Source organism: Hibiscus syriacus, unplaced genomic scaffold (genome assembly GCF_006381635.1).
Source record: "Hibiscus syriacus cultivar Baekdansim isolate YM2019G1 unplaced genomic scaffold, ASM638163v2 tig00110676_pilon, whole genome shotgun sequence".
NCBI lineage: Eukaryota > Viridiplantae > Streptophyta > Magnoliopsida > Malvales > Malvaceae > Hibiscus > Hibiscus syriacus.
In genome coordinates, this window is record NW_024062820.1 from 552,564 (window position 1) to 578,615 (window position 26,052).

General features: G+C 32.4%; 1 protein-coding gene and 2 pseudogenes across 1 annotated transcript; all 3 read right to left on the reverse strand.

The window, feature by feature from the left end:
• Positions 1-599: 599 nt before the first annotated feature.
• Positions 600-5,428, reverse strand: LOC120137881 (annotated as a pseudogene).
• A 1,018-nt stretch (positions 5,429-6,446) lies between these two features.
• Positions 6,447-15,954, reverse strand: LOC120137879 (annotated as a pseudogene).
• A 5,340-nt stretch (positions 15,955-21,294) lies between these two features.
• Positions 21,295-22,080, reverse strand: LOC120137973 (zinc-finger homeodomain protein 3-like). The gene has a single exon (XM_039153614.1). It carries the CDS (start codon positions 22,058-22,060, stop codon positions 21,314-21,316), a length of 747 nt encoding a protein of 248 aa, XP_039009545.1. The 5' UTR covers positions 22,061-22,080; the 3' UTR covers positions 21,295-21,313.
• Between the last annotated feature and the right edge of the window lie 3,972 nt (positions 22,081-26,052).

The following is a 26,052-nucleotide window of genomic DNA, read 5'->3' on the forward strand; positions in this document are numbered from 1 at the left end:
GTCAGTTTTGAAAAATGAAATGTTTAAAATAAATAAAAAGTATTTAAAATATCCTCCTAAATATAGATAGAAACCTTTATTTGAAAAAATGCATAGATAAAAAGTTATTTATCACTTATTGGAATATATTTTATATTTTATTTCTTTTAAATATATTATCATTTAAAATCTATATTTTATTAAATAATTTAACTATATCAAGTATTTTATTTTCAGAGAAATGTCAACTAATTTTTATCATTTAAATTCACATGACACATGCAATATCAAATTAGAGGATGTTATGCACAGTAAAAATTTATACTCAGAATTAATAATTATATAAATATCTTCACATATGACACAAAACTCTTATAGTTATTTACACTGCTAATTAAGAATTATTATAAATAATTATATAAAATTTAAGTACTAAAACAGAACAAAACTGATAATTTAGATATTAAACGTATAATTTATCCTAAAATTAAATAATAAATTTAGTGGTTAGAAGGATGAAACAAAGTTTACAAAAAGATGAAATTAGAGAAGATGTTAATGCATCTTTTATAGCATAAGGTTATGGTTTTAACTTTTAATTGATATATGCTTTGTAGATATTCAACAAATAGAGATCCATTGAAAACCATTGGGACAGAGAGAGCTACTGGTTAACAGGAAAAGTTCAGGTACGCAATGCAAAACTTTTTGGCATGGATCTAACGGTTCAAGTAAAGCCGTACAGCCGTTTGGCAGAATCGAGAGTGTTGCAGAGGAGCATGGCAATTGTCATAGGTCCAACTCCTTCAGGTATCGGAGTAACCGCGGATGCTATCCCCAATGCTTCTTCGAAGCAGACGTCTCCTACGAGACGGTATCCATACTCGGCGCTGGGGTCCTGCGGTGCTCATCCATCAATCAATTTAAGACCACAATTTCATGATATCATAACCATTGGAATAGAGAATTTGTTTTAACATGCAATATTGAGAAGGAAAGAGAATTGTGATTCGGGTGAAATGCAATGATAGTTTTCTCTCTTTTTCGCTAGTTTCCTTATCATAACTACCTTCCCCAATGTTTTGCCATTCAGTTTCTGCAGTGAAAATGGATTAAAGTAAAGCAAATCAATGAAACAGTAGCAACTTTACCTCAATTGGGCATGTCCCAACATCGATAACAATTGCACCTGGTTTCAGCCAACTGTTGCGAACCAGATTTGGTGCTCCAGCAGCTGTGACTACTATGTCAGCTTTGCATGTGATCTGCTCGGGATTCTTTGTGCAAGCATGTACTATAGTGACCGTTGCATGGTGTCTCTGTCCAACAATGTAAATGAAATATGCCTACTTAGTCAAATAACTAGTGGATACTGTTAAACAGAACCAGATCTTAAACCCATTAGAAGTATAGGAAAGTACCTCTTTGAAAGGAGTAAAATATAAATACTCTCATCAGAGTTTTAGAGTGCAAAGATTTATACATATCATCAACACAGAAACTGGCAAAACGTGCTGAAATAGAACTTAAAGATTTATTTTATCTTTTCATCGGTTAAAATTATTTTTATCTATCCCTTGTAGTGGATACTACATATCTAGTTAAACAAAATACATAGATTGATCTCTGATCATTCAAATAAGAAAAGCGATGTGGGAAAGATGCTTACTCAGCCTTTCACTGCCCAATACATCCTGTCAACTTCTTTTTACCTCTCATACTTTCAAAATGTGAATATATGCATATCAACTTCTTTTTTCCTCTTCATATATTTATGAAACATAATTTAAAAATGCAAATGTATGCAAAAAGTAGATCTTTACCTGCAGTAGCAACGATATAGGCAATCCAACAATGTTGCTTCTCCCAATCTCTACTGCCTTCTTTCCCACTATTTCCACGCCAGATCGGATCAATAACTCAAGGCAACCTTTTGGGGTGCAGGAAACAGTGGTTCCCTTCCTCTCATGGAAAGATTCCCCATATTTTAGCGGATGGAAGCCATCCATATCTTTTTCCAAACTCACCACATTCAAAATCTTCTCCTTATCCAAATGCTTACCAGGAAATTTTTACAAGTCATTTGCAGAACACAAATAGAGGATTCCGTAACACCCCCAACCCGTATCCGACCCAGATCCGAGTCCGAGGTGTCACATTGACTTTTCAAAACATTTACTTGTATAAAATAGTGAGTAATTTAAAATTTCTATAACATATAACTTATTCAAAACGTTTACAGAACTATTCAGAGCTTATACAATATATTATTGAATATATACCAACTAAAACTTTATATATTAAAATACATATTATTCACTTTTTTTCTGATCTGACCTTCGGTAAGGAGAACTGACCTGTCTTACTCCACATTGCTCTTTACTCTTCTCACTTCTGTAACCTACGTGTGAAACAATCACACGCTAAGTCTATGACTTAGTGAGACAATAAACATATAATGAAAACTATAACTTGTAATCATGCATGAACAATTACTGCTATCACATCATACCCAAACATATATCCATTTATATATCAAATCCACACATGCATATAATTATCTTCTAATCTATCATTATCATTCATATTTCTATTCTCTTGTTTATATGATCTATTATGTTCATATCATATATATTATAACATATACAATAATCATTAACACACATATATCATATCATATAATTCATGTAACAAAACACATATATATATCACATACATTGTATTCAATGTTATCTCTTATTAGCTAATGTACACCTGTGAGAACTGTAGATATATGAGTCTATTGAGGTTGTGCACTATGCTGTCACCACAGCTCGTAAGGGGTCCCACTAGGGGCTATGAAATTTAGTCCCGAAGGATCACTGTATCTCCCGAAAGACCAGGTAGACCCTCGACTCTTGGCATGCCAACTATACCTATGGCTCTCGTATCATATAACATGGGCATTTTCACTTTATCATTTCACATGTCATATAAGCTCATAGCTTCTTTCACATATACATGTAGTCACATAGTTTCTTTTCATATTCTCATAGGATCACATAGCTCATATCTTATACTTTGTTTTCTCATGTTCACATATAACATGTCATATGGCTCATATCTTTCTCATGCAGTCATATAGTTCAGTTTCCCATATGTTCATATATATACATCACATAGCACATACTTCTCATATCATTACATTCAAAAGCATGTTAACACATATAATCAAACATACATACAATTCATGTCATTCCTATACGTATAATCATATATTCATGCATTTTAACATAGGAAATAGACTTGTCACAAGTCTTGTTTCCATTTAGCACCATAAACTAACTAATATGCACCATAAACTAACTAATATGCACTCACTTTGGCCTCACTAAGTTCCAATCCCCTTTTATGATTTCTTTTCTTTCGATCGAATCTTAACTTGATAATCGTTCCGTAACTTGTCCGTGCTTGATATCTACACAATCATGTATTTATACTATCAGTATCCAATAGATATACTATAATCTATCATTTCATAGACTGAATAACGATTTATTCCATTTCCCATTGAAGTGCATCGGTACGTATTACAATGCATCGATGCATTCTTTAACATGTGCATCGATGCACTACCCATGCATCGGTACACAATTTACATTCGATGTTTAAATCTTAAGGGGGTGCATCGATGCACTCCTTATGCATCGATGCACTAATGGCATTCGATGTTCATTTATTTGAGAGTGCATCGATACACCTTGAAGATGCATCGATGCACACTACCCAGAATTACATTTTAAGCACGAAAATGTCTTGTTTTAACCCCAAATTCTACTTATTAATCCCTCCTTATACCTTAAAACTTATCCATACATATTTAAACCTTCTTATAATACTATAACACTTCACCATATCTTATAATTCACCATAATTCTTGAATCAAAGAATTTCATCAAATTTTCCATGTGTTTTAAATTGAATTCTATCACCTCTGACTTCTTAATTAATCCTTTGACAAGTCAAATCCATCTTTAGAACTTCAAAAATCTCTTTAAATCAAGAATTCATTTCTCAACCCTTAATCAAATTTCCTTTCAAATTTTCTCTGATTAATGTTTTAAGCTTATATAAGCTTACCTTAAGCTTATATAATACCCAAATACTCCATCCCAACTTATAAATTCAAGAAATTAATCAACTAAAGCAAACTTATATGTGATTGACTGAAAGATATTGCTCATCATGCTGGGATTAATCCCATGGTGCAGAACCTTAAAAGTAATAACTACAAAACATACAAAGGACTGAAAGGAACGAAATAACAGACATTTACAACACACAAACTTCCAAAACACGATCAAGATGACTAGCTGGAAAAAGGTTCATATTGTTTGATGACTAATAGATGGTTGAAACAAAACTAAACCATCATGCTATCACAAACAAATTAGAATCAGATTGCATCTTTTTAAACTACTAGAGAACTTGCTCTTATAGTTTGAAATATTAAGAGCTTTCACTACAATTTAACGATGAAATGATACCATTTGATTGGAGAATAGATTATCTCAAGGTACTTTATCTGTAACTCACAGAAATCTAAGTAGTTGCTGTTAGGCTAGACATCTAATGCAGTACTAGCATAAGCATTCTTTACCATTAGCTAGGAAAAGCAGAATTATCTCGGGCAGAGGAAGCTGCACAAGGATACCATGAATCGACGGATCCTCGTTAAACTTCAACAATGCAGTCATAACATCCTCTTCAGCACAACAATCAGGAAGTTCAGCCAACAGAGATTTGATTCCAGCTACTTCACAAGCTTTTATCTTGTTACGAGCATAAGTCAGTGAGTCCCTTCTCTGTCCGATCAAAATCACAGCCAATCCAGGAACCTTTCCGATGGACTCCTTCATCCTTTTTACATCAACGGCTACCCTTGACCTGATTTCTAAGCAACAGACTTCCCATCAATTACTTTCGAGCGCTGCACATCGACTACGGTGAATTATCACTAACCATAGCCTTAACTTTACATAAAGAATAATCTATAGTTCCGGGAAAACAGAAAGCAACTAGCAACTTAGCAAGGTCTCACAGTTATAGAGCTTGGGGGCTGATGGGGATCATGGTAGGTGGAATCGGAACCCCAAATTTCCGGGAGGTCGAGAGAGACAAGCGGCGGAGACAACAGTATTTGCGATTGCGAGCGGTGGTTGTGTTTGCAGTTGGCGGCTGAGGATAAATATCTTTGAGATACTTTTGCCCATCCTACAAGCACTTTCCGGGTTGCATTCTTCACCGCCATCATCCACGTTATCTTCGTCACTAGCTGCCCAACAACAACCGTAAAATTCTTGGCTTAAATTTCCTCCGTTGGGCTAAATCCAGAAAATCACCAGGCCACTCATGAAAGAGAGATGAAACAAAGAACTGAAGAAGAGAGTCCAGGATTACTGTTTAGATTCTTTTTAGAGCGTATTTGCAGCGACATTCATTAGTTTCTTCTGGTAAAAATCCTCTAAGGTCTCATTCAATTTCGAAATTAGACGAATTGGTCCCTCTAAAATAGCAATTTAATCTCTTTCGATTTCAAAATCTATAACTGAGGCTGTGAAATTAGTTATGGTTTTACGTTTTCAGTTAAATTCATATAATTTTAGATTAATTATAATAAATTTAGATCTTAGTATTTATATATTATATTAATTTAATATAAAAAAGAATCAATATAATTTGCGCAATATATAAATTTTAGATTGAAATACGTAAATAGTTCATCTATAAAACACTATTTTAGTTAACTATCAAATTATAAAATTATTCATTATTATAGGACATTGTTTTATTAAATACTCAATTATTAAAAATTATACTCTAAATTTATTATTTTCTATTAAAAAATAAACGACGTATGAGTCAATAATATTTTTATTTTTTTTAAACTTAAATTTCTTTCATGGTTTAACGTTTTCAGCTAACATTGTATAATTTTGATCTACTGTATAATAAATTTAACCCTCAATATTTATTTATTATATCAATTTGATATTGAAAAAAGCCAACACAACTTACACGTTATACAAAATTGAAGGGTTAATTTATTCAATTAAGTCCTCCACAATTCAATCCAAAATTTAATTCAACAAATCTTCCCAACACCTGTGACACAATAAATTTCCGACAAGTTGGGCATTATGCTTAAAAATCCAACCTTCTCATAAAACAACACAAAATGCAAAACAACATTCCAACCAGAGAGGAGCAAAGGCTGCTGTGCTGTGCTGTGCTGTGTTGTATATTGACAGGAGAAACGAATAAAGCAAAAAAGAAATGATGCTTCCACACTATTTAAAATCCAAATGAACAATCACTATGAGAATTCCTCCCCATAATTCTTTTAAAAAACTCTTAATTATATAAAGACCTGAACTCCATCATTCAGGCAAGGCAAATCTCACATTTCCAGATGAATTTGTATACACAAAAGCTGTTACCTTAGCACCCGTGACCAATGGTCGATGAACGATCTTCGGGGTTGACAACCGTGTCGACCCCGGCGTTGGCTGCATTGGTATCATCGTTCACAGGAAGTTTTGTCTTGGGTGATAGCATTCGGACTTCCTCCGGTGTGTAGATAAAAATTTTACTCACAATGCTGCAAAACTCACTGCAATTTAAGTACAAAGGATCTCAGGGAATCAGTGGCAGAACTCAGATTCACACTGGATGATAATTTCGGGATAAAGATCAAGTGAAGCATTTAAGTATGTCCTGCGAACAAGAATACGACAATGAGAGATAGGATGCTCGAACTTACTTCCAGGGGTCATCCCCAACCATCATCATGTCATCTTCATCATCGGTGTAGACAACCTGCCATTTCTTTGCAGATACACAGAGCTGACCTTTAATGTCAAACATATCCTCCAGATTCCTTAGCAAATCCTCGTAACAATCAAATATTGTCAAGTCAACAGCCCTTCCAACAGCCATACCTTGCATGTGAACCTGAAGAGAAACGCTCGTTTAATATAATGCTATTATGTTAGTAGCGACATGCACACAAATCATCTCATTCGAGGTAAACTAGAAAAATAAATGTACTCAAGTACCCTGCACATTAAAATATATGCTTAAGCACGCAAATGAGGTTCACTAGAAGTCTAGAACGTAAACTTTCAAGGGATAGTAGCACAAATAGGTATTTACTTCTCAAGCATTTAAAAACAAAAGGAGAGAGATTGGACGACCTTTGTGCAGCTCCGAATTTGCTTGCTCTGCGACTCCTGAGGATATCTCAGGCACTTCTCGGGTTCACAACTTATAGAAGGAAGATCAGACCGATTAAGACTTGTTGGATCAGACTGCTGGTCGGAGTTAGCATCTAGTGAATGAACAGTCTGGTCATCTCCACCAGTCCCAGAGACCGAAGCCATAGGTGAGTTTTCTTCCATGTTCACGTTGTCAAGTAATTGAATACCAAAAAGCCTGCAGCCATTTCCAGTTCCCTGCTTTCTTTCACTGGATTCTTTGTTCACAACTGGTGCAACAGATTCCGTAACATTCTCAACCCGGTCAGACCAATACATTGAGCTGCCAGAAACTGCAGCCAGGGAGCTATTCCCACTAAAGCCAACAGAGTTAGGCTTTGTGGAAGAGGATAATTTAGGTGATGGCTGTCCACGCTGTGCATCACAATACGAGAAAGGAGATTCAACCGGTGATTTCCATATACCTGTTGCATAAATTTGTCGAATAAAATCTCAAAGCAAGAGCTAAATATGGGTATTGACAAGTAAATGATTGTACTGAGACAAGAAATATCTGAAGATGGTGAAGGTAGAACCGATGGTCGAGTCCGCTTGTTCCGTTGTGCAGGTTGTGAGTTAGAAGAGTTACTAGTTGCAACAAGTGGCTCCAATTCCCATGGGGAAACCCTATCAGGACGTACAATTGATGAAGGTTCATCCCATTGAACCTGAAAATAGTCAACATTGTAAAATGTGTACAGAACTCAAATGTCCCAAGAAGAGTTTATTTCCTCAATGGAGAACAAATAAGAAATTACAGAAAAAAAAGGTTGACCTTGAGAGATCTCCACTCGGAATCAGCCCATGCGGATGATTTATTATCCCCAACACCGACAATTGTGCCACAGAATCTGCAGACATAAAGTGTTTGTGGGTTAACAAGTGCACTAACAATGTCGTAATCCCAGAAAAATACTCCAGTCAGATAAATTACCTTCTTTCAGGAACCTCTTCACCCTCAAATCTCATTTTGAACCTCATCCCAACTGATAGCTTATGGGTTCGAGCTTCAAGATATTTGTTTACGCTCACTATGAACTCGGACAAACTTGTTCTAGTAAATAAAATGGCTGTTAGAACAAATATTGTCTTTCAACAAATACATACGAAACACAATAGTTACTCAACTTCAATTAATCAGGACAACAAAATTTTCAAGAAGTCTATACACAAGGAAACAAAGGATTTTTGGTTTATCGGACCATACTAAAAATGCCACAAATAATGAAGAGGAGAAAAGACAAATGTATAGGTACAGAGAAAGTGCATGCATATAATACATATGAGTAGATGTACCTAAATCGGATCGCAGCTCACTCTTACGATTCTATATTAAATACATGCCGAAGGAAGTATAAATAGACCTTAGAAGCGGTAAAGATGCATACAACTCTAATCCACAAAGAATCAAGATTCAGGGTCAAAGAATGATAATAAATAAAATGTGCTAACATTAATCAACTCAAAATCGGCAACATAATATTTCTTATTTTTAATTAAATAGTAAATAAAACAAATAGACTGCAACGATGATAATAACATATTAACAACAATAAAACCAGCCGATAATGTTGATAAAACACAGATGATGAAATAGGTACAATTAGTTGGATCTGCTGCATTAAAAAAAAATACAAACCTGGGTTTGTAGAAGACAGAAAACATACTTCGCGTAGAAAGGGCATGAGATGCAGTGGCAAGCACCCCAAGATGCATGCTGTGACTAGATATAACAGAAGATGGCATATTTGCCTGCTGTCTCATAAGCCTCCTCACTCCAACGCGCAGCTCCCCATTACCACCCCTGTAAAGAAACAAATATGAATACATAGGTAATAGGGCGGTGAAATAAACAAAAGTAACATAAGAGAACGAATAACTGATTTGTGAAGAAAGATCTTGCCTCAGGAAAATGAAAGCATCGCCAGCTACCAACTTCTTGGAACTAACGAAGACACTCCACCCAGTAGTGAGTAAGTGGCGCCTAGGTTGCCCTGCAGATAGAATTTAACATTTGAATGGTGACAAATGTGTCCCCTTCAAACCACTACAAGCAGCTATCATAGATAGAAGTGATAGATGCCTCATAAAACCATATAATACAATCACACAGAACCACACTATTTTTATTTCAATTTTAAACGAGGACCTTTGAATTACAGGTTGTAAAACTACATAAAAGAAAAACACAAGAGGTGGCTCTGAATGAAGCTACAGGTCAAGGGGGAGAAGTAGATCCCAGAAACCATGATCATTTACCTTACACAGAGCCCATAGTTAACATGAAGGAATCAACAGAAAACAATTTTCATTGAACTTGAGCTTTCAATTTAGGAAATCAATTCTTCTAGTTTCTAGAAGTAACAATTTCACAAACATGAGAATACCAATTCATTAGCTTCTAAAAAATCTAACATTAACTTGGTCATTTGAAGGTGACAAGTGTCAGAAGGCTTTTATCTGATTATGACAAACTATGGCCTACATGATTTTCAAGGTCCTAAGATGCCTTATTTGTCTTTATCTCTACATTCAAAAAAGTTTATCAAATTTTAAAAGGTAAAAGTTTTACGTTAGATTGTAAAGAAAGGTTCCAAGTAACCAGATGACACAAATACAAAACAACTTTAACCAAGCTTGCAGCTTAGATGCTTGAAATTTTCCAACTTTGACTAAGGCAAACTATAAAAATATCAGTCAAAAAGGGAATGATATATTGTAACATCCGCAATACCGGGTTAGTGACTAAATTGAAAAGTTTCAGAATTTGATGACTAAAGTATAAGAATGAAATAGTTCAATGATTATTTGAATATATAATGAAGGTTATTTAGTAATTATTAAAGGAAATTAAGGGTATTATGGTCTTTTCCTTTAAAATATATTCTTCCCCCTTTTATAAGAGTGAAAAACGTGGGAAGAGAGCTATCTGGAAGCTTTCTTCTTCTTGCTTTCTCTTCTTCACGTGGGGCTTAGCTACATAGGTAAGTTTAATTTCAGTTGGTTAATTCTTGAGTTTTAAGCTTAGTTTTGATTCTTTGGGTATTAAATAAGCTTAAGGAAAGCTTATATGGGATTTAAACAATAAGATAAAGGAATTATGAAGGAATTTGCAATATGAGTTTTAAGATGAAATTTTGATATGGTATGGTTGTTGAAGTTTTATGGATGAATTTGACTTGTCATCAATCTAATTAAGAAGTATGAAGTGTTAGAATTGGAATTAGAACACATTGAAAATTGGGTATGATTCTTGAATCTCATATGGAAGATAGGATTTTGAGGTTTAAGATGAAATAAATGAATATAGATTGGTTTAAGTATGTGTACTAGAGTTAAGAATAAAAAGGGGATGATATATGAAGTGTTTGAGAGGAAATGAAGTAATTTTCGAGTTAAAAATATGATTTCTGGGCAAGGGGAATCGGTACCCATTCAAGGGGAACCGATACCCCTTCAAACGAACAAAAATTTCCAGAATGTCATGAGGGAATCGATACCCCCTTAGTAGGGAACCGATTCCCCCTAAAGGAAAAATGTGAATATTGGTTTAATAAGTTCGTTTAAGTTGCTAGTATCTAATTACAAGATGTAGGTATCTAATGATTGCCTCAAAATGTACATTTATGTAGATTCTGCGCGTAAAGTAATTCCGGAACATTTGGCAAGTAAGATCGATCAAGGGAAAGATAAGAGATTGAAATTGACTAGTGAGGTCAGGTGAGTGCATACTAGTGATATGTAGTGTTTAATGGAAATAAGACTTGCGATGAGTCTATTTCCTAGAGTAATATGCATGAAGTCATGGACATGATTATGTGTGGTTATAATTATATGTGATTATCTGTATTACATTAATTGTATGTATGCATGACTAAAGATAATGATATGCTTTGTATATGCTATATGATGTATGTAAGACTTTATTATGTAATAATGGAAAAACATGAGATAAGTTATATGATAGAGTCATAAGAAATGAAATGAACATGAGAGAATAAGATAATCAAGTATAAGTTATATGATATGGTATAAGTGATTATACGAGAAATGTTAGGAGACTCTAAGAGAATAGTATGAATTCGAAGGCATAAATAAGGATACATAAGTAATATAGGGAAGATTGATAAATTAAAGGAAACTATGGTTTATGTATTATAGTGAAGAGCTACAAAGTTTTATTATAGAGTATTGTGGAAGTCATGAGAAATTGAACTAAATAAATAGATGGTTTATGTGAATAAAAAGGGAAAATGATATAAAATAAGTTATGAAATTATAAGAATATAGAAGATAAGTCGAGAGATGTAGGGAAATAGAAATATATGTTTATTAAGGGTCATAGGAGAACAAGTATATGTAATATGATAATGAAATATAAGACTATGCGGATACATGGTTATGAGATAAAATATGTAATAATAGGAAAATATGATGAAAGTGAGTTTATAAGAAGTGATATGAACTAGGTAAACATGGGTAACAGTATATGCATAATGGAAACATGAGTTGGACAAGTACCTAGTGGTATGATTTATTATGAGAATTAGTATAATGGAGCTATATGAAAAGATTATAATGAATATATGAAATTGAATTAAGTAAAGAGATTAAATTAGTACCTAAATAAAAATACTATTAAATGATATATGTTTAGAAATACAGCATAATTTATAATCTATGGGAATACAAAGAAATAGAGCATAAGGTAGATAATATGATATCCGTTATTATATATCTATATGATATATGTCATCAGGTAATATGAAAGAACTCTGAAAATTGATATAAGCTAGGAGAAAGTGTTCTATGTGTTATATGAAGCATATATGATCATATGTGAACAAGATATGATATGTATGTTTATATGAATATCTGAGAAATGATCTAAGCTATATGATATGATATGTGTGATTATGTGCACTTTGTGATATATGTTATATGATATGGATCTATGTAACTACGTGAGAAAGTATATAAGCTATGTGACATGTAAATGTGACTCATATGAAAATATTCTATGAGTAATTGAACTATGTGTTATGTGAAATGATAAGTATAAAAGAAAATGCCCATGTTATGTGTCTTGAGAGCTAGGGGTATAGTTGGCATGCCAAGAGTAGAGGGTCTACGCGGTCCTTCGGGACAATATTCTACGCGGTCCTTCGGGATATATATATATATTCTTTGGAACATGTGTGAAGTCTGGTGAGACACATATATGATCCCTAGCATATGTATATGATTCTTCAGGAATTCTATGTAGTCCTTATGGACATCATTATATGGCACTACGGTGCAATTCTACGCGGCACTTCGGTGCATTTATACGAGCTGTGGTGACAGCATAGTGCACAACCTCACAATACTCAGATACCTTAGGTTCTCAATATGATATCATGGGCCAATAAACTCATTAATACAAATTCATGAATGTTAAAGTAATATGCTTACAAGTATGGATATTGGTGATATGAGAACAATGTATGTAATATATGTATATGATTTGTGATATGATGTGTGCATGATATGATATATCTGTGATAGGGGTAATGGTATCTGTTACATAATATGCACGAATATATGTTGATGTATATGTAAATGAGTTGTATAATTTGATAGCATAAAACAGTCATGCATGATTAGTGGGTATGAATTCCATTAGATGTGTTTTCTTTATGCCTCACTAAGTCTTCGACTTAGCGTGTGATTGTTTCACACGTAGGTTCCGAGAAGAGTAAAGATTAATGCGGAGCAAGACAGGTCAGTTCTCCTTACCAAATGTCAGATCAGAAAATATATGTACTGTATATAGAGAGTGTAGTTGGCATGTAGTCTAAAGATATAAATCGTATGAACTCTGATATATATTTTGTAAACGTTTTGAATAAGTTAAATGTTATCAAAGTTTTTAAATTACTCACTATTTTATACGAATAAATGTTTAAAAAGTCAATGTGACACTTCGGACTCGTATCCGGATCGGATACGGGTTGGGGGTGTTACATATATAACCTCGAAAGATATGCCGAAAATGCCACTCATTTCCATGCAGATCAGTAGCAACCAGTTCCTGCCATGGTGGCTGCTGTGTCATGTCCTGGGATAAATCCACAGAAAGTTCAGAAAAATTCTAACTTATGGTGTGCCTCAAAACAAAGGAAATGCAATCAATGTGTTTAAGCTGACCAGTGTGGGCAGACAATCATCTGCATGCCGGCGCAAAACTGAGAACCCACCATGGGTGCTTGTGTCAGAAGCTGTGAGAGTCTTGCAAAATGAATGGACTATACACCTTTCAGGTTCTGGAAGTGGGTCATCTGGGCTCATAACCTTGCATTGCTGAACCATATTGGAGGGGAAAAAAGTGAGGGCAGAAAAAATTACAAATATATATACAACTCATTCAAAGCAATTCTGATAAGATATTCTAGAAACTAAATATAGCTTTCAAACATAAACTACATGTCATGATGGAATTAGAGAAAAAGAGACAAAAAGAGGGAGACAGCTTACATCCACCTCAGGTACCAGAGTTATTTGGGCATAAACTTCATCTGTATCAGGTTCCGCCTGCAGTTCAAGGTAAAAGTCGCTTAGTACAAGGAATCGAATCAATAAAACTTAAAAGAACATAAAACCAAGAAGTATTAATAATAACTTACCTTACGCTGAACAGAAGCCACTTTGCAAAGTATTTTAGATGGTAGATTGAATGAAGGCATTTGGTGTTCTGACCCCTGATGCATTGATGCCTCAAGCTGTACACAAAGAATAAAAAAAATACTCGAGATTCATAAACCAAACATTGTGTCAAGTTATAAAACCTACACCTAAAACTTGATATCATAAGGGACATAAGTCTTCAAAAGATACTATAGAGTTTTATTAGCAAAACTAAATAACAAATGCCTTTTAAATAATCTTTGAAATATTTAACAAACACTACCTTGACAGTAAATATTCAGACATGGAGACGTATATAAATATTCTTGTAAATACATACATAACAGAAATATATTCTTACACGCTATACATGAAGGAAATAAATATTGTCATAAACATTTTGTAATTCATTGTATCAGATGAATTGATGCCGATACTCAAATATATCTGACAATAAAAGTTAATAAGGTTTCAAGACACGGCATACAAACTTCAAATTTTTGATTGCCCAAAGTGATTCACCGAAATGAATCATACCCATTTTGTTTTAAAGAAGGCATGACTCGATATTAATACCAGATGATTTCTTCTGCATAAAAAAACAAAAAGGCAAGAAACCAAGTGCTTGCAGGAACCATAACCGTATTAACCAATATAGAACCACTATTATTCAAAATAAAGTAATAAACTATGGCAAAGGTTCACAAACCAATTCAACCAACACTTTAAGAAGCACAATTCAAAACGGACTATCTTCTTAAATTACGAAGTATAACAATAAGAAAAAGTTATCAGATTAAAGTTCATGTACACATACCTGTTCCATGTGACCTTGTGGGAAGTAATAAACACGCTCCCCTATGCGAGGAAGCGGCAAGAGGTCCAGCACAGGCATGCCATAGTTCACGATACAAAGGACCATCTGCAATCACATAAAATATAAGACAGAGAGATAATAATGATAAATGATGAGCCACCATCGTATTTTGTGATACCAAGAAACAAACCAATCCATTTGTGAAACAAGAATTCAGATTGCATATTAAAACATGGGAAAATTTGTATACCATATAAAAATTCACAAACCTTCTTGTTGTCCAGCAGATGGAATATCCAGTGCCGCAAAAGCCATAAAAGCACCCCCCAAAAAAAAAAACAGAGACCAGCAGAAAGCAATCAATCAATGAAAACCCTACAACATTGGATTTATGGAAGCAAACAAGTAAATATAATTTTCCTCACAACGAATAGCACAACCATTAATTCAAACTGCATTTACTATTACTTTATTGTTTGTTCTGATTCTCCAACAAAGGTGACTGATCGAAAACCTTTGTTACCATCTAATTGCTACCTCTGTGTCAATCTACTCTGCTCTGTGCTATGAACCCAAATGTTACTAATTCTGCAACAACAAAATGGACGAATCATAATGAAAAATGAAAAGAAACCCAATAATCTGCAATGATCCAATTTTTTTCTTTACAGTAAAAATAAATAAATTCAATAACTCAGAAGAAAATCAAAACTGGTATGAAAATGGGATTGACACCCAAGGAGTTTGCAATTACATATCGTATATGACACGCAGATAGAATTGAATGAAAATCAGAAATTAAAATGAATTGAGATCTGATAAAATGGTCTATTTTTTTCCAATAAAAGAAGAGTGAATCGAACTAATTGGTCACCAGTAAGAAAAATTATCAGTCAACAAGTGCAGCAGAAAAATAGCAATCCTCCCTTATTTTCTTCCATTTCTGAGCAATCAAAGTACCAAATTGAAGAGGGAGGGGGGAAGAACAAGAACTTACCTTTGACTGCTTGGTCTCAGTTCAATCTGGAGAATCCAAATAAATGAAAATTAGGCTTGGAAATAAGAAAAACAAAGCAGATCCCAAAAATTGAAGAAAAGAAAAGAAGAAGAAGCGAACAGTGTCAATGATTTTGTTTGCGTCAATGTTCGGTCGAAGCCGACAACCGCCCTTTTGGCTATGGCCGCCTCTTTTTCTGTTCTTTTTTTTACGGATAAACCCGCCTTTGGTTTGCCTAATGTTTAGGAGGAATTAGAATATGTAAGAATTAGAATATATATGAATTGAAATTTAATTTTATATTCTGTTTAGTTCGTAAATATGTCAGTATTTAATTTCAGTAATATAAAATGATAGAATTATCTTTTTTATATTTTTTATTTTATATTTATTTATTTTACAAATTACATATAATAATATATTATAAAAATTAAAAAATATTAAATTTTTATTTTATTGATTGATTATTTATTTTAATAAATTATAAAAATAATGCTAATAAATATTATAAGTTAAAATCATCGCAATTAAAATATGTTAATAAGTTATCAAAAGATAGAGTAATATTTCGATACATTTCAATGAGATTATGTTAATTAGTTACCAAAAAATATATCAAAAATTATTTTTATTCAATATATGAATTAGAAACTCGACCCGACACGACTCAAAATAATAAAAAAATATTTTTATTCAATAAAACATTGACTTAATTGAAAAAAATTATATATAGAGGGGTATTATTGTAATTATTTCTAAATATATAAGGTAAAATTATATATTTTTTTCGGGTCGGTCCGTTTTTTTCACCCTAAACCTGAACCCGACCTAACCATAATATCACACTTAAAAAACCTGACCCGACCCAAACAAAATAAAATTTCATCCGACCCGACCCGACCTGACCCGAAATAATAAAAAATTATTTTTATTTAATAAAAACAGTGACTTAATCCGACCCGGCCTGAATTATATATATTTTCGGGTCGGTCCGTTTTTTCACCCTAAACCCGGACCCGACCCGACTCGACCTGAATATCACACTTAACAAACCCGACCCGAACAAAATAAAGTTTCATCCGACCCGACTCGAATATATGAATTAGAAATCCGACCCAAAATAATAAAAAAAATTATTTAATAAAAACAATGACTTAATCCGACCCGACCCAATCCGAATTATATATATTTTCGGGTCGATCCGGTTTTTTCACCCTAAACTCGAACCGACCCGACCCGAATATCACACTTAAAAAAACTCGACCCGACTCGACCCGAATATCACACTTAAAAAACCCGACCCGAACAAAATAAAGTTTCATCTGACCCAACCCGAATATATGAATTAGAAATCCAACCCGACCCGACCCGAAATAATAAAAATTATTTTATTTAATAAAAACAATGACTTAATCCGACCCGACCTGAATTATATATATTTTCGGGTCGGTCCAGTTTTTTTCACCCTAAACCAAAACCCGACCCGAATATCGCACTTAAAAAAACCTGATCCGACCCGACCAAAATAAAGTTTCACCCGACCCGACCCGAATATATGGAATAGAAACCCGACCCCGAAATCATAAAAAAAATATTTTTATTCAATATATGAATAAGTTACCAAAGGATTGATGAGGGTAATATGGTCAAATTTCAATTCCCTCCAACAAGATAATTGAATTCCATCCATTTTTTGATGGAATTAACTTTCCCTTATAATTGAATTCCATCAGAGATTTCAATTCTCTTGAAAAACTTGAACCAAACATAGGAAAGTGGTGGAATTAGATTCTTATTTCCACCAATTCCAAAGGATTCCATCCAACCGAACGCCACCCTAGTATTTTTTTTTTCAATCTTTTCTCTTACCCTTAATTTTCTTTTCTATTTTTATTGCTATTATATATGAAAATTAGGTTATTGAAAATAATTTTCTCTCATTGTCTTAATTTTACAAAAATCATTAATAATGATGGGTAATTGTTGGTTAGCTTTTACTTTACAACCCACTAAAAAATTATAGGGTAAACTATGTATTTAGTATCTAAACTATAAGTTTTAGTCTATTTTAGTACCTAAACTTTTAATTTTTCAAAACCATACCTAACGTTTAGTTTTTATTTCATTTTAGTACCCCTACTCAAATTTTAACGTTGAGCTTTGAAAAAATTAAAAGATTATGTATTAAAACGGACCAAAATTGATAGTTTAGGTACTAAATGTGTTAAGTTTGTAACAATGTAGTACTAAAATGAAACAAAAACTAAAAATTAAGTATGGTTTTGAAAAAATAAAAAATTTAGGTACTAAAACAGATTAAAACTAATAGTTTAAATATCAGATGTGTAATTTACCCAAAATGATAAAGTGAATTGCTCAAATTAAATATTATAAAACAAATTTAACGGTTAAAGGGGTATTGTTCTCCCTAAGGATCTCAAATTTAGGTACTTATATTTATAAGCTGCAGGTGTGTGCACGTTATCAATTATTCAAAAAAATTCTAAATGGATATTATTTTATAATCATCCTAAATTATTTTTAAAAAATTACCAAAATTAAATATAAGACTTATTTACTTTAATTCTTAAAAAACTCAATTAATTAAATTCATTTATGTTCAGTCCAATTAAAACTTTAAAATGAATCGATATAATTTACATAGAGTAAACTACATTTTGATAGTCTCTAAATTTTTAGTATGTTTATATTTTAATTATTAAATTTTTAAAATTTATATTGAAGTTATTAAAATTTTAATTCATTTTTATTTCAGTTACTATCATTAACTGGCCCATGCTATCTTTTATATAAATTAATACTTCCAGTAACATAGTGACACATATTATTATTTCATTAATGGAAAATTAATATATATATATATATATATATATATATATATATGAATTTTGTGAGGATTAAACCAATAACCCTAAAGAAGATATCCAAAGTCTAACCACCATACCAAGTTAGAAAATTATAATATTGATAAAAATAATATTTAGTTTAAATTATAAGTGAAACTATTTTTATTTATTTTATAAAAAAATATCAATCGTAACATAAATTATAAAATAATATAAGGATATATTTTTAATGTCAATGTAAACTTTAAAACTTCGGTGACTTTTAATGTATGCTTTAGTAGTTTAGTTACTCAAATATAATTATCCTAAAAATTTAGTGATTACAAGTGTAGTTTACCCTTTCAAATAATTACACTTCCAATGGGGTGCAGGCAATCGAGCCCCTGAAATTCCCACAGGCGGCATCTATGGGCTGTCGGTTCTCGTCACGCACAACAATTTTCCCGCTAATTTAGCAACCTTATCTTAAAATATTATTATTTAATTAATCATTTTTTACCTTTTTTAGATTATATTAATTCTTAATAATTTTTAAACATTTGACTTTGCCTTGGCTTATCAGATCCTCAACCAAAAAATAATTATATTAACAACAAATAAATAATAATTGGTGCCTTTGTTTGTGACTGCTAAAAAATAATCCTTCTATTTAGGTTTTTTTCAAGATTATAAAATTTTGTTATATTAAGTTCTCTCATTATTAAAGTTATAAAATGATTATTGAGTATCATTTTGTTGAATTCTATGACTATTGAAAGTTACAAAATGATCATCCGATTATTTATATGTTTTCAACTCGTCATTTTTTATTAAAATTTAATTATCGTTTAACTTAGAAGTTAACACGTTGATTGAGATATTATGAAATTATATTTTAATGATATCTAATGGCATCGTCGTTGCTATTAAGGACGTAGTCGATAACATAATGTTTAAAACGTTGGCTCAAAGACATAATATAAATATTGAATCGATATATAAAATACATCTCAAACATATTGAAATAGTTAGATGTGAATTAGTTGATACCTTGTTACATTGGTTAAAGGATAGTTTGTTAGAGTGGTTGTGCATTTATTACAATAAATTTGTAATAATTTCTATTATAATTAAAATGGCTGGCTGTCCATTTTTCCTATATATATGGGGTAAGGGGGAGGTAAGATAGTAGGCTACCCCCAACACTAGGTTGAGAGCAGCTTCCGTAAGAGACCTCCGAATTATGAAATGCCCTCCGTGGGACTCGATCCCACGACCTCAAGATTAAGAACCTTGTGCTCTATTAACTGAGCTGAATGGTCATTTTATTATAATTAAAATGTTATAAAAATAATATTTTTTGTTTCAACTTAAAATGTCATATTGACAAGCTCTACAAGTTGCACTTTTAATATGATTTTTTTAATTAATTTGGAGTAAGTACATGACAATGTTCAAGGATAATTCTCAACCATTTGATATCGGACACTCACACCCTTGACTTCCTGGTACTCAAATTCGAAATTTCAATGAAAAACAATAATTCTTTTACTACCGAAATCGTTTGATTTCGTGCACTTTTAATATGATTTTTAATTAGAGCCGATATATGTTTTTTTTTTAATTTTATATTGACAGATAGGAGACATGTGGGCAGGGATGTCATTTGTTGTGGCATTTAATATTTACTCAAGCACATTAAATTTGGCTCAGCTGAACATCATGCTTCCTCATTAATTTGTCTTCACCCTTTTATTTCCTTACATTTCCCAAACTCTTCACATTAATTCCCACCATATTTATCAACGTCGGACCACACCGATCACTAGAATTTTAAATCAATAATCTGATCATATATATGGATTTAAAAATTATCAGAATAGTTAAAAAAAAGAAATTGGATATAAAAGTAAAGAGTATAACATGAGGACTTCCCAAGAAGTCATCCATCTTAATATTATTTTTTGTTCAAACACGCTTAATTACAGAGTTCTGATGAGATTTGATGTATTAATATTATGATAAATTATTCGGTTATTAACTCATGCTACATTACAAAAGGTATACTTTTCGATCAAATTTGTCTTAGTCTCAAATATTTGTTCATATCATAATCAAACAACGAGTTTAATATCGCTACGACATGATCCTTCAGGTCACGAGCCGAGACCGTGACACATATCAAATACATATGATCAATTAGACGGTAGGAACAACCCTAGACGATATTTTTACATGTGAATCGGTTCAACAGCATTTTCACCGTTAATTTTATATATGTTTGGATAAGTAGACATTAATTATGTAATCTTGTTCTTGCTAGATTCTGAAACCGAACAAAGAAACAAACAAACATGTATCATCGTTTTCAGGAGAAAGGACAGGTACTTTTTTAAGTAAATAAATTTTACTTTTTCAGAGTTCAGGCCACCAAACATGGATGGCAGATGGTGTTGCAGAACACGTAAAACAAGGTAAACTATGCTCAGACATTATGTTGTAAGTGATTATATATGTAATAAAAATGATATTGTACTAAGAAAGCTGATCGATCAACTATCCATTTATATAATGCATGCATGGATATTTGCAAAATCATTAGTCGAAATAATTACTAATGTTAACTGAAACCCGCCTTGGGGAAAACGGATGAAACAAGCTAAATGAAAATGAAACACGGATTGTAGTAAGAAGAGACTGATGGTTTGGATCATCATGCAGCGGCGGTGGCGGTGGCGGTTGCGGAGTTTTTATTGGAAAGATTGTGCTTGTTGTTGTGCATCCAGACCTTGAGGACTCTTCTCTTGACACCAATCTCTTGGCAGAACTGTTGCACCACTGATTCTTCTTGCTTTTGGATTTTCCACCCAACTTTCTCTGCAAAGTTGACCATTTTGTCCTTCTGTTCCTGTGTGAACTTTGTCCTAAACCTTTTCTTCATCATCTGGACTGGCCTGCCGCCGTCTTCATCGGACTCTGAAGGGAGGGAGCCCATCATGTTGTAGGACATTATCATTTGGTGGGGCGTTGGTGCCGCTCTCGAGTGTACGAGAGTACCCGTAGGGTACCCTAGAGCCTCGGGTGGCAGGATACTCTTGTGGTGGTGGTGACCCAAGAGCAGTTTCCTGCCTTGCAACGGGAAACAATAATCATTCAAAGAGGGCTCGCCTTCTACTTCTTTCCTGTGGAAGTTCCTATGGCAGTTACAGGCGGAGCAGGTCAGTGCTTCGATGGTGCCCTCTTCGCCGCTCGGCATGAACTCGCCGCACCCGTCGGTGGCGTTTCCTCCCATGGCGGCCGCATGGTTCTTCAGGCACTCGCGGTACCTCACCTGTTTCTTGTAGGGAACCACATGGTCTTCCATGAACAAGGAGGAAGGGCCATTGGAAAGGCCATGTCCCCCGCCATATGTACTGTTCAAAGGAATTGGGATCTCCCCTTCTGGACAGGAAAGTTCCATTTCTAGGTAATATATTTATAGTGTTTTATTAGGGATGATAATCAAACCCTAATTCCTAGGAGTTTTGAGAATAGAAAATAACAATATCCTATCAAATACTTGGCACCGAGTCTGAAAACAGAAAACCCTTGTGTTCATGAATGCTCAAATCCCATAACAAAATAATAATAATAGAAGCTTAATAAAGAAGAGGAGACAAAAGAGAAGGGTGATAGGTCAACTGGTAAAGAAGAGAAAGAAGCAAACTCAAAATCACCTTGAGCAGGCCAATATAATAGTGTTGACTCAGTGCCCAAGGAAAGGAAAGGAAATGAGTTTAACTCAGTGTACTAATATAACCATGATGAAGGAGAGAAGGATGAGGGATTTGCAAGGGTTGTAGTGAGGACTAAAGAAGAAGAAGACAGAAAGAAAGAGGAGCAGGTTTTCTTTTTTTTAACAGAGAAAGAGGAATTGGGTCAGTTTAAGTGAAGAGCTGAGAGATAAAAAGAAAGCAAAATAAGCTCAAATCAAAACAAAAGTGTGGGTGTGCTTGCTTTGCTTGCACCACCAGCCATTTAGAGAGCACTGTGTCAGAGTGTGCAGGCCATAATGGATGGAATGGAAGGAAGAGGAAAATAGTTAAACCCCCCAAATTACGGGAAAATTTGATTAAATAATATGATAGAAAAAAAAACTCCATAAATAAGGGAGAATTATTTTCACAGATAGTGTGATTATTATAATATATGTTAACAATATATTCCAATGACATAATAACTTTGAGAATACGTTTGAACGATATGACGTTTTTTAAAATACGCTCTTTAATAAGATCGTATTATTAGAACTTTTTTTACATGCATACAGTCAAAAAAAAAATCATATCGTCTAAACATCTTCTCAAACTTATTTTATCATCTAAACATTGTTCAATATAGGGATGGCAATGGGTTGGGTCGAGTTTTTGGGTCACCCGACCCGACCTGAGAATAAATGGTCTTCTACCCATGACCCGACCAAAAGAAATTAAGGTTTCATCCGATCCGAATATATGATTTAGAAATCCGACCTGATCCGATCCGAAATAAAAATATATATTTTTATTCAATAAAAATAGTGATTTAATTGAAAAAAAATTTATATATAGAGGGGTATTATTATAATTATCCCTAAATATATATAGGGTAAAATTATATATATATTTTGGGTTGGGTCAGGTCGAATTTTTTCTACCCTAAACCCGATCCAAACCCGATTTTTTTTAAAAAAAAATCAACCCGATATAATCGGATCGAAACCCGTTAGGTTCGGATTGAGTTGTCATCCCTAATTCAATATACACTATAACAATCATACTACCTATAAATATAATTTTATTCACACCCTACATGACAAACTCTAATGCATTGTCTAATCAAAGTTGACCTCAAAACACATATATAAAATTATTAATTAAATTTAAATACTTAAAATATAATTTATTGATTTAAATTAATATATAATTTTTTTTATAATTTAAATAAATTATTTATTATAAGTATTCTTGAAATTTTAGTAATTGTGTATATTGATTTGAATTAATAAACTGAGTTAAAATATTTAATTAAAAAAATTCAATAATAAATCTAAATCAAAAATTTAAAAAATACCCAAAATGTTTATGTACCGTTTGCTTCAGAAAATATTCATTCGGGCACAAGCATCCAAGGATACCATGGTTCAAATTTAGCATATACTCATCCACTACTTTTCCTTTTCTCTTTTATTTTCACTATAAATATAACACATATTGCAAAATTAGGGTTTAAGTTAACTTTTATTAATTAATATAAAAACAAACAAACAAACAAATAAATAAAAGATGATATCTAAATCTGATATACATTTACATGGGATATCGTGGAATTAATTGAGAGGTGCCATACTTATCATGTGAACTATTTAATATCAACAATTGTACAGACAATTAATTGGTCTAGTGAGATAAGACCTTAAATTCCTCCAGTAACATCAAGGTATGAATTTTGACGATTGCGAATGGAGCAATTTGGGTTGGGAAGGTCGTCATTGTCTATGTAATATCCGGTATAGATTAGTCAATCAATAGATCGAATACTGATAGTTATGCCTAAAACAAATCTCATTTTACCTTTATTTTAACAACATAAAAATTTCAAATATCAATATAGTTAAATATCATACTCCATATAAACTAAGATTACTAGAGGAAGTTAAAACTTTTAACTACATAATTAAATTAAAAATTATTTCATATTTCACGTATTTTTATTTTTAAAATATACATTAATAATTATTAAAAACAACGATAATATATATTAGGATCAATTATTGTTCTTTTATCTTTATTTCTTGTCTCTTATTCTACTAATTCTTCCCCCCATTTATTCTTTTCATGCATTACTACCATCAAACCTCATATTTAAAAACATAAAAATATTAGGATAAATTACATATTTAGTACCACAATTATCATGTAAGACACGTTTTTGTAAAGGGGCTCATCGTTTCAGTAAGACAAGTATTGATTAATATATATATATATAACTCGTCAAGTTAACCATATAACAAAATTATTGAAATGATCTATTCATTAGAATATACCTAGCCCTTGACCCTCACATACAATTTTTTTAATTATTAGCAATATTTTTAACCTCAATAAAGAAACATTATTGGATAACAAAGAACAAGCTTTTGTTCTTGTTCTTCATGATAATAGATTTAAAAGTTGTGCATCTTATTAGAATATGTAAGGACGAATGCAATATATTATGTTATGGGCAATTTTAAACCTATAAAATTTTAGGAGACATACTTGAACTTATAAAATTTTAGGGGGTAAAAACGAATTTTTCAATAAAAATACATGAAAAAATTTAAAACTTATGATAATTTTACATTTTTAAGGAGAGCGCCCGCCTCACCTGCTCTGCCTACGTCCATCCTTGAGAATATGGTGAGGGTGAGACAAAAGAGGAGGATTTGTCTTCAATCAAAACAACACAACATAAAGTTGTCCCTCACATTAATTTTATCACTTCTTTAATTCTCAAATAATGAAAGCACCACACAAATTTAAAGAATAAATATAATTAGTAGTTATGTTGTGCAATAGTTAAATTTAAAATTAGTTTAAAAAAGTTTTTAATTTAAAATGTTATCATATCTTATTTAAAAAGTTATATAACTTATAATATTTTTTGTTACAATCGAAAAATTATATTGTGACAGATTTAGAGTTTATAACCAAAAGAATTATATAATTTGTAATAATTACGGTTAGAATCGAAAATGGCATGAAGAATGTGATATTTTCAGTTTCAACTTAAAATGTTATATTGTCCAATTTTTTTTTAAAAAAAATATGTTTTTGGTAAGATTTTTTTGTTGCAATCCACTTATGCACTTTTTTAGCCTTCTATTAAGAAGTACTTTAGACTCTCTCAAATATGCACGGATCCTTATATTATACATTTATGAGTTATTTAACCCGAGTATTATTTTTTTCTCTAATAATTTAGAATGATTATAAGATAATATGTGTTCAAAATTTTTCTTAATATATTAACAACAAAACGAACCCTACTTACACAATTATTCGAACACAATCCTCTAAGAAGAACAACATTATCTTTTATTACCGAGGGGTTCAACGGTTCAACCTAAATACTATTCGAAAACAAACAAACAAGGATAATTGAAAACCACGTTCGTTATTTTCGGTAATATACCAAATTGCTTCATGTTTAGTCCTTTATATTTTATGAAGAGTTTTTATCTTCCTCAGGGTTCATGCTGATGTTCCTCGTTAAAACTTAGATATAAAAATGTTCCTTAACTTTAAATAGACCTGGTAAATTTGACTCATACCGAGACTCGATACATACTCAAATATGATAACCCAAAATAGATCTGAAACTTGAAATAAACCGAACCGATCTTGACCTAAATTATAGTTTAACCGAAACCAACTTGAATCAAAATCAATC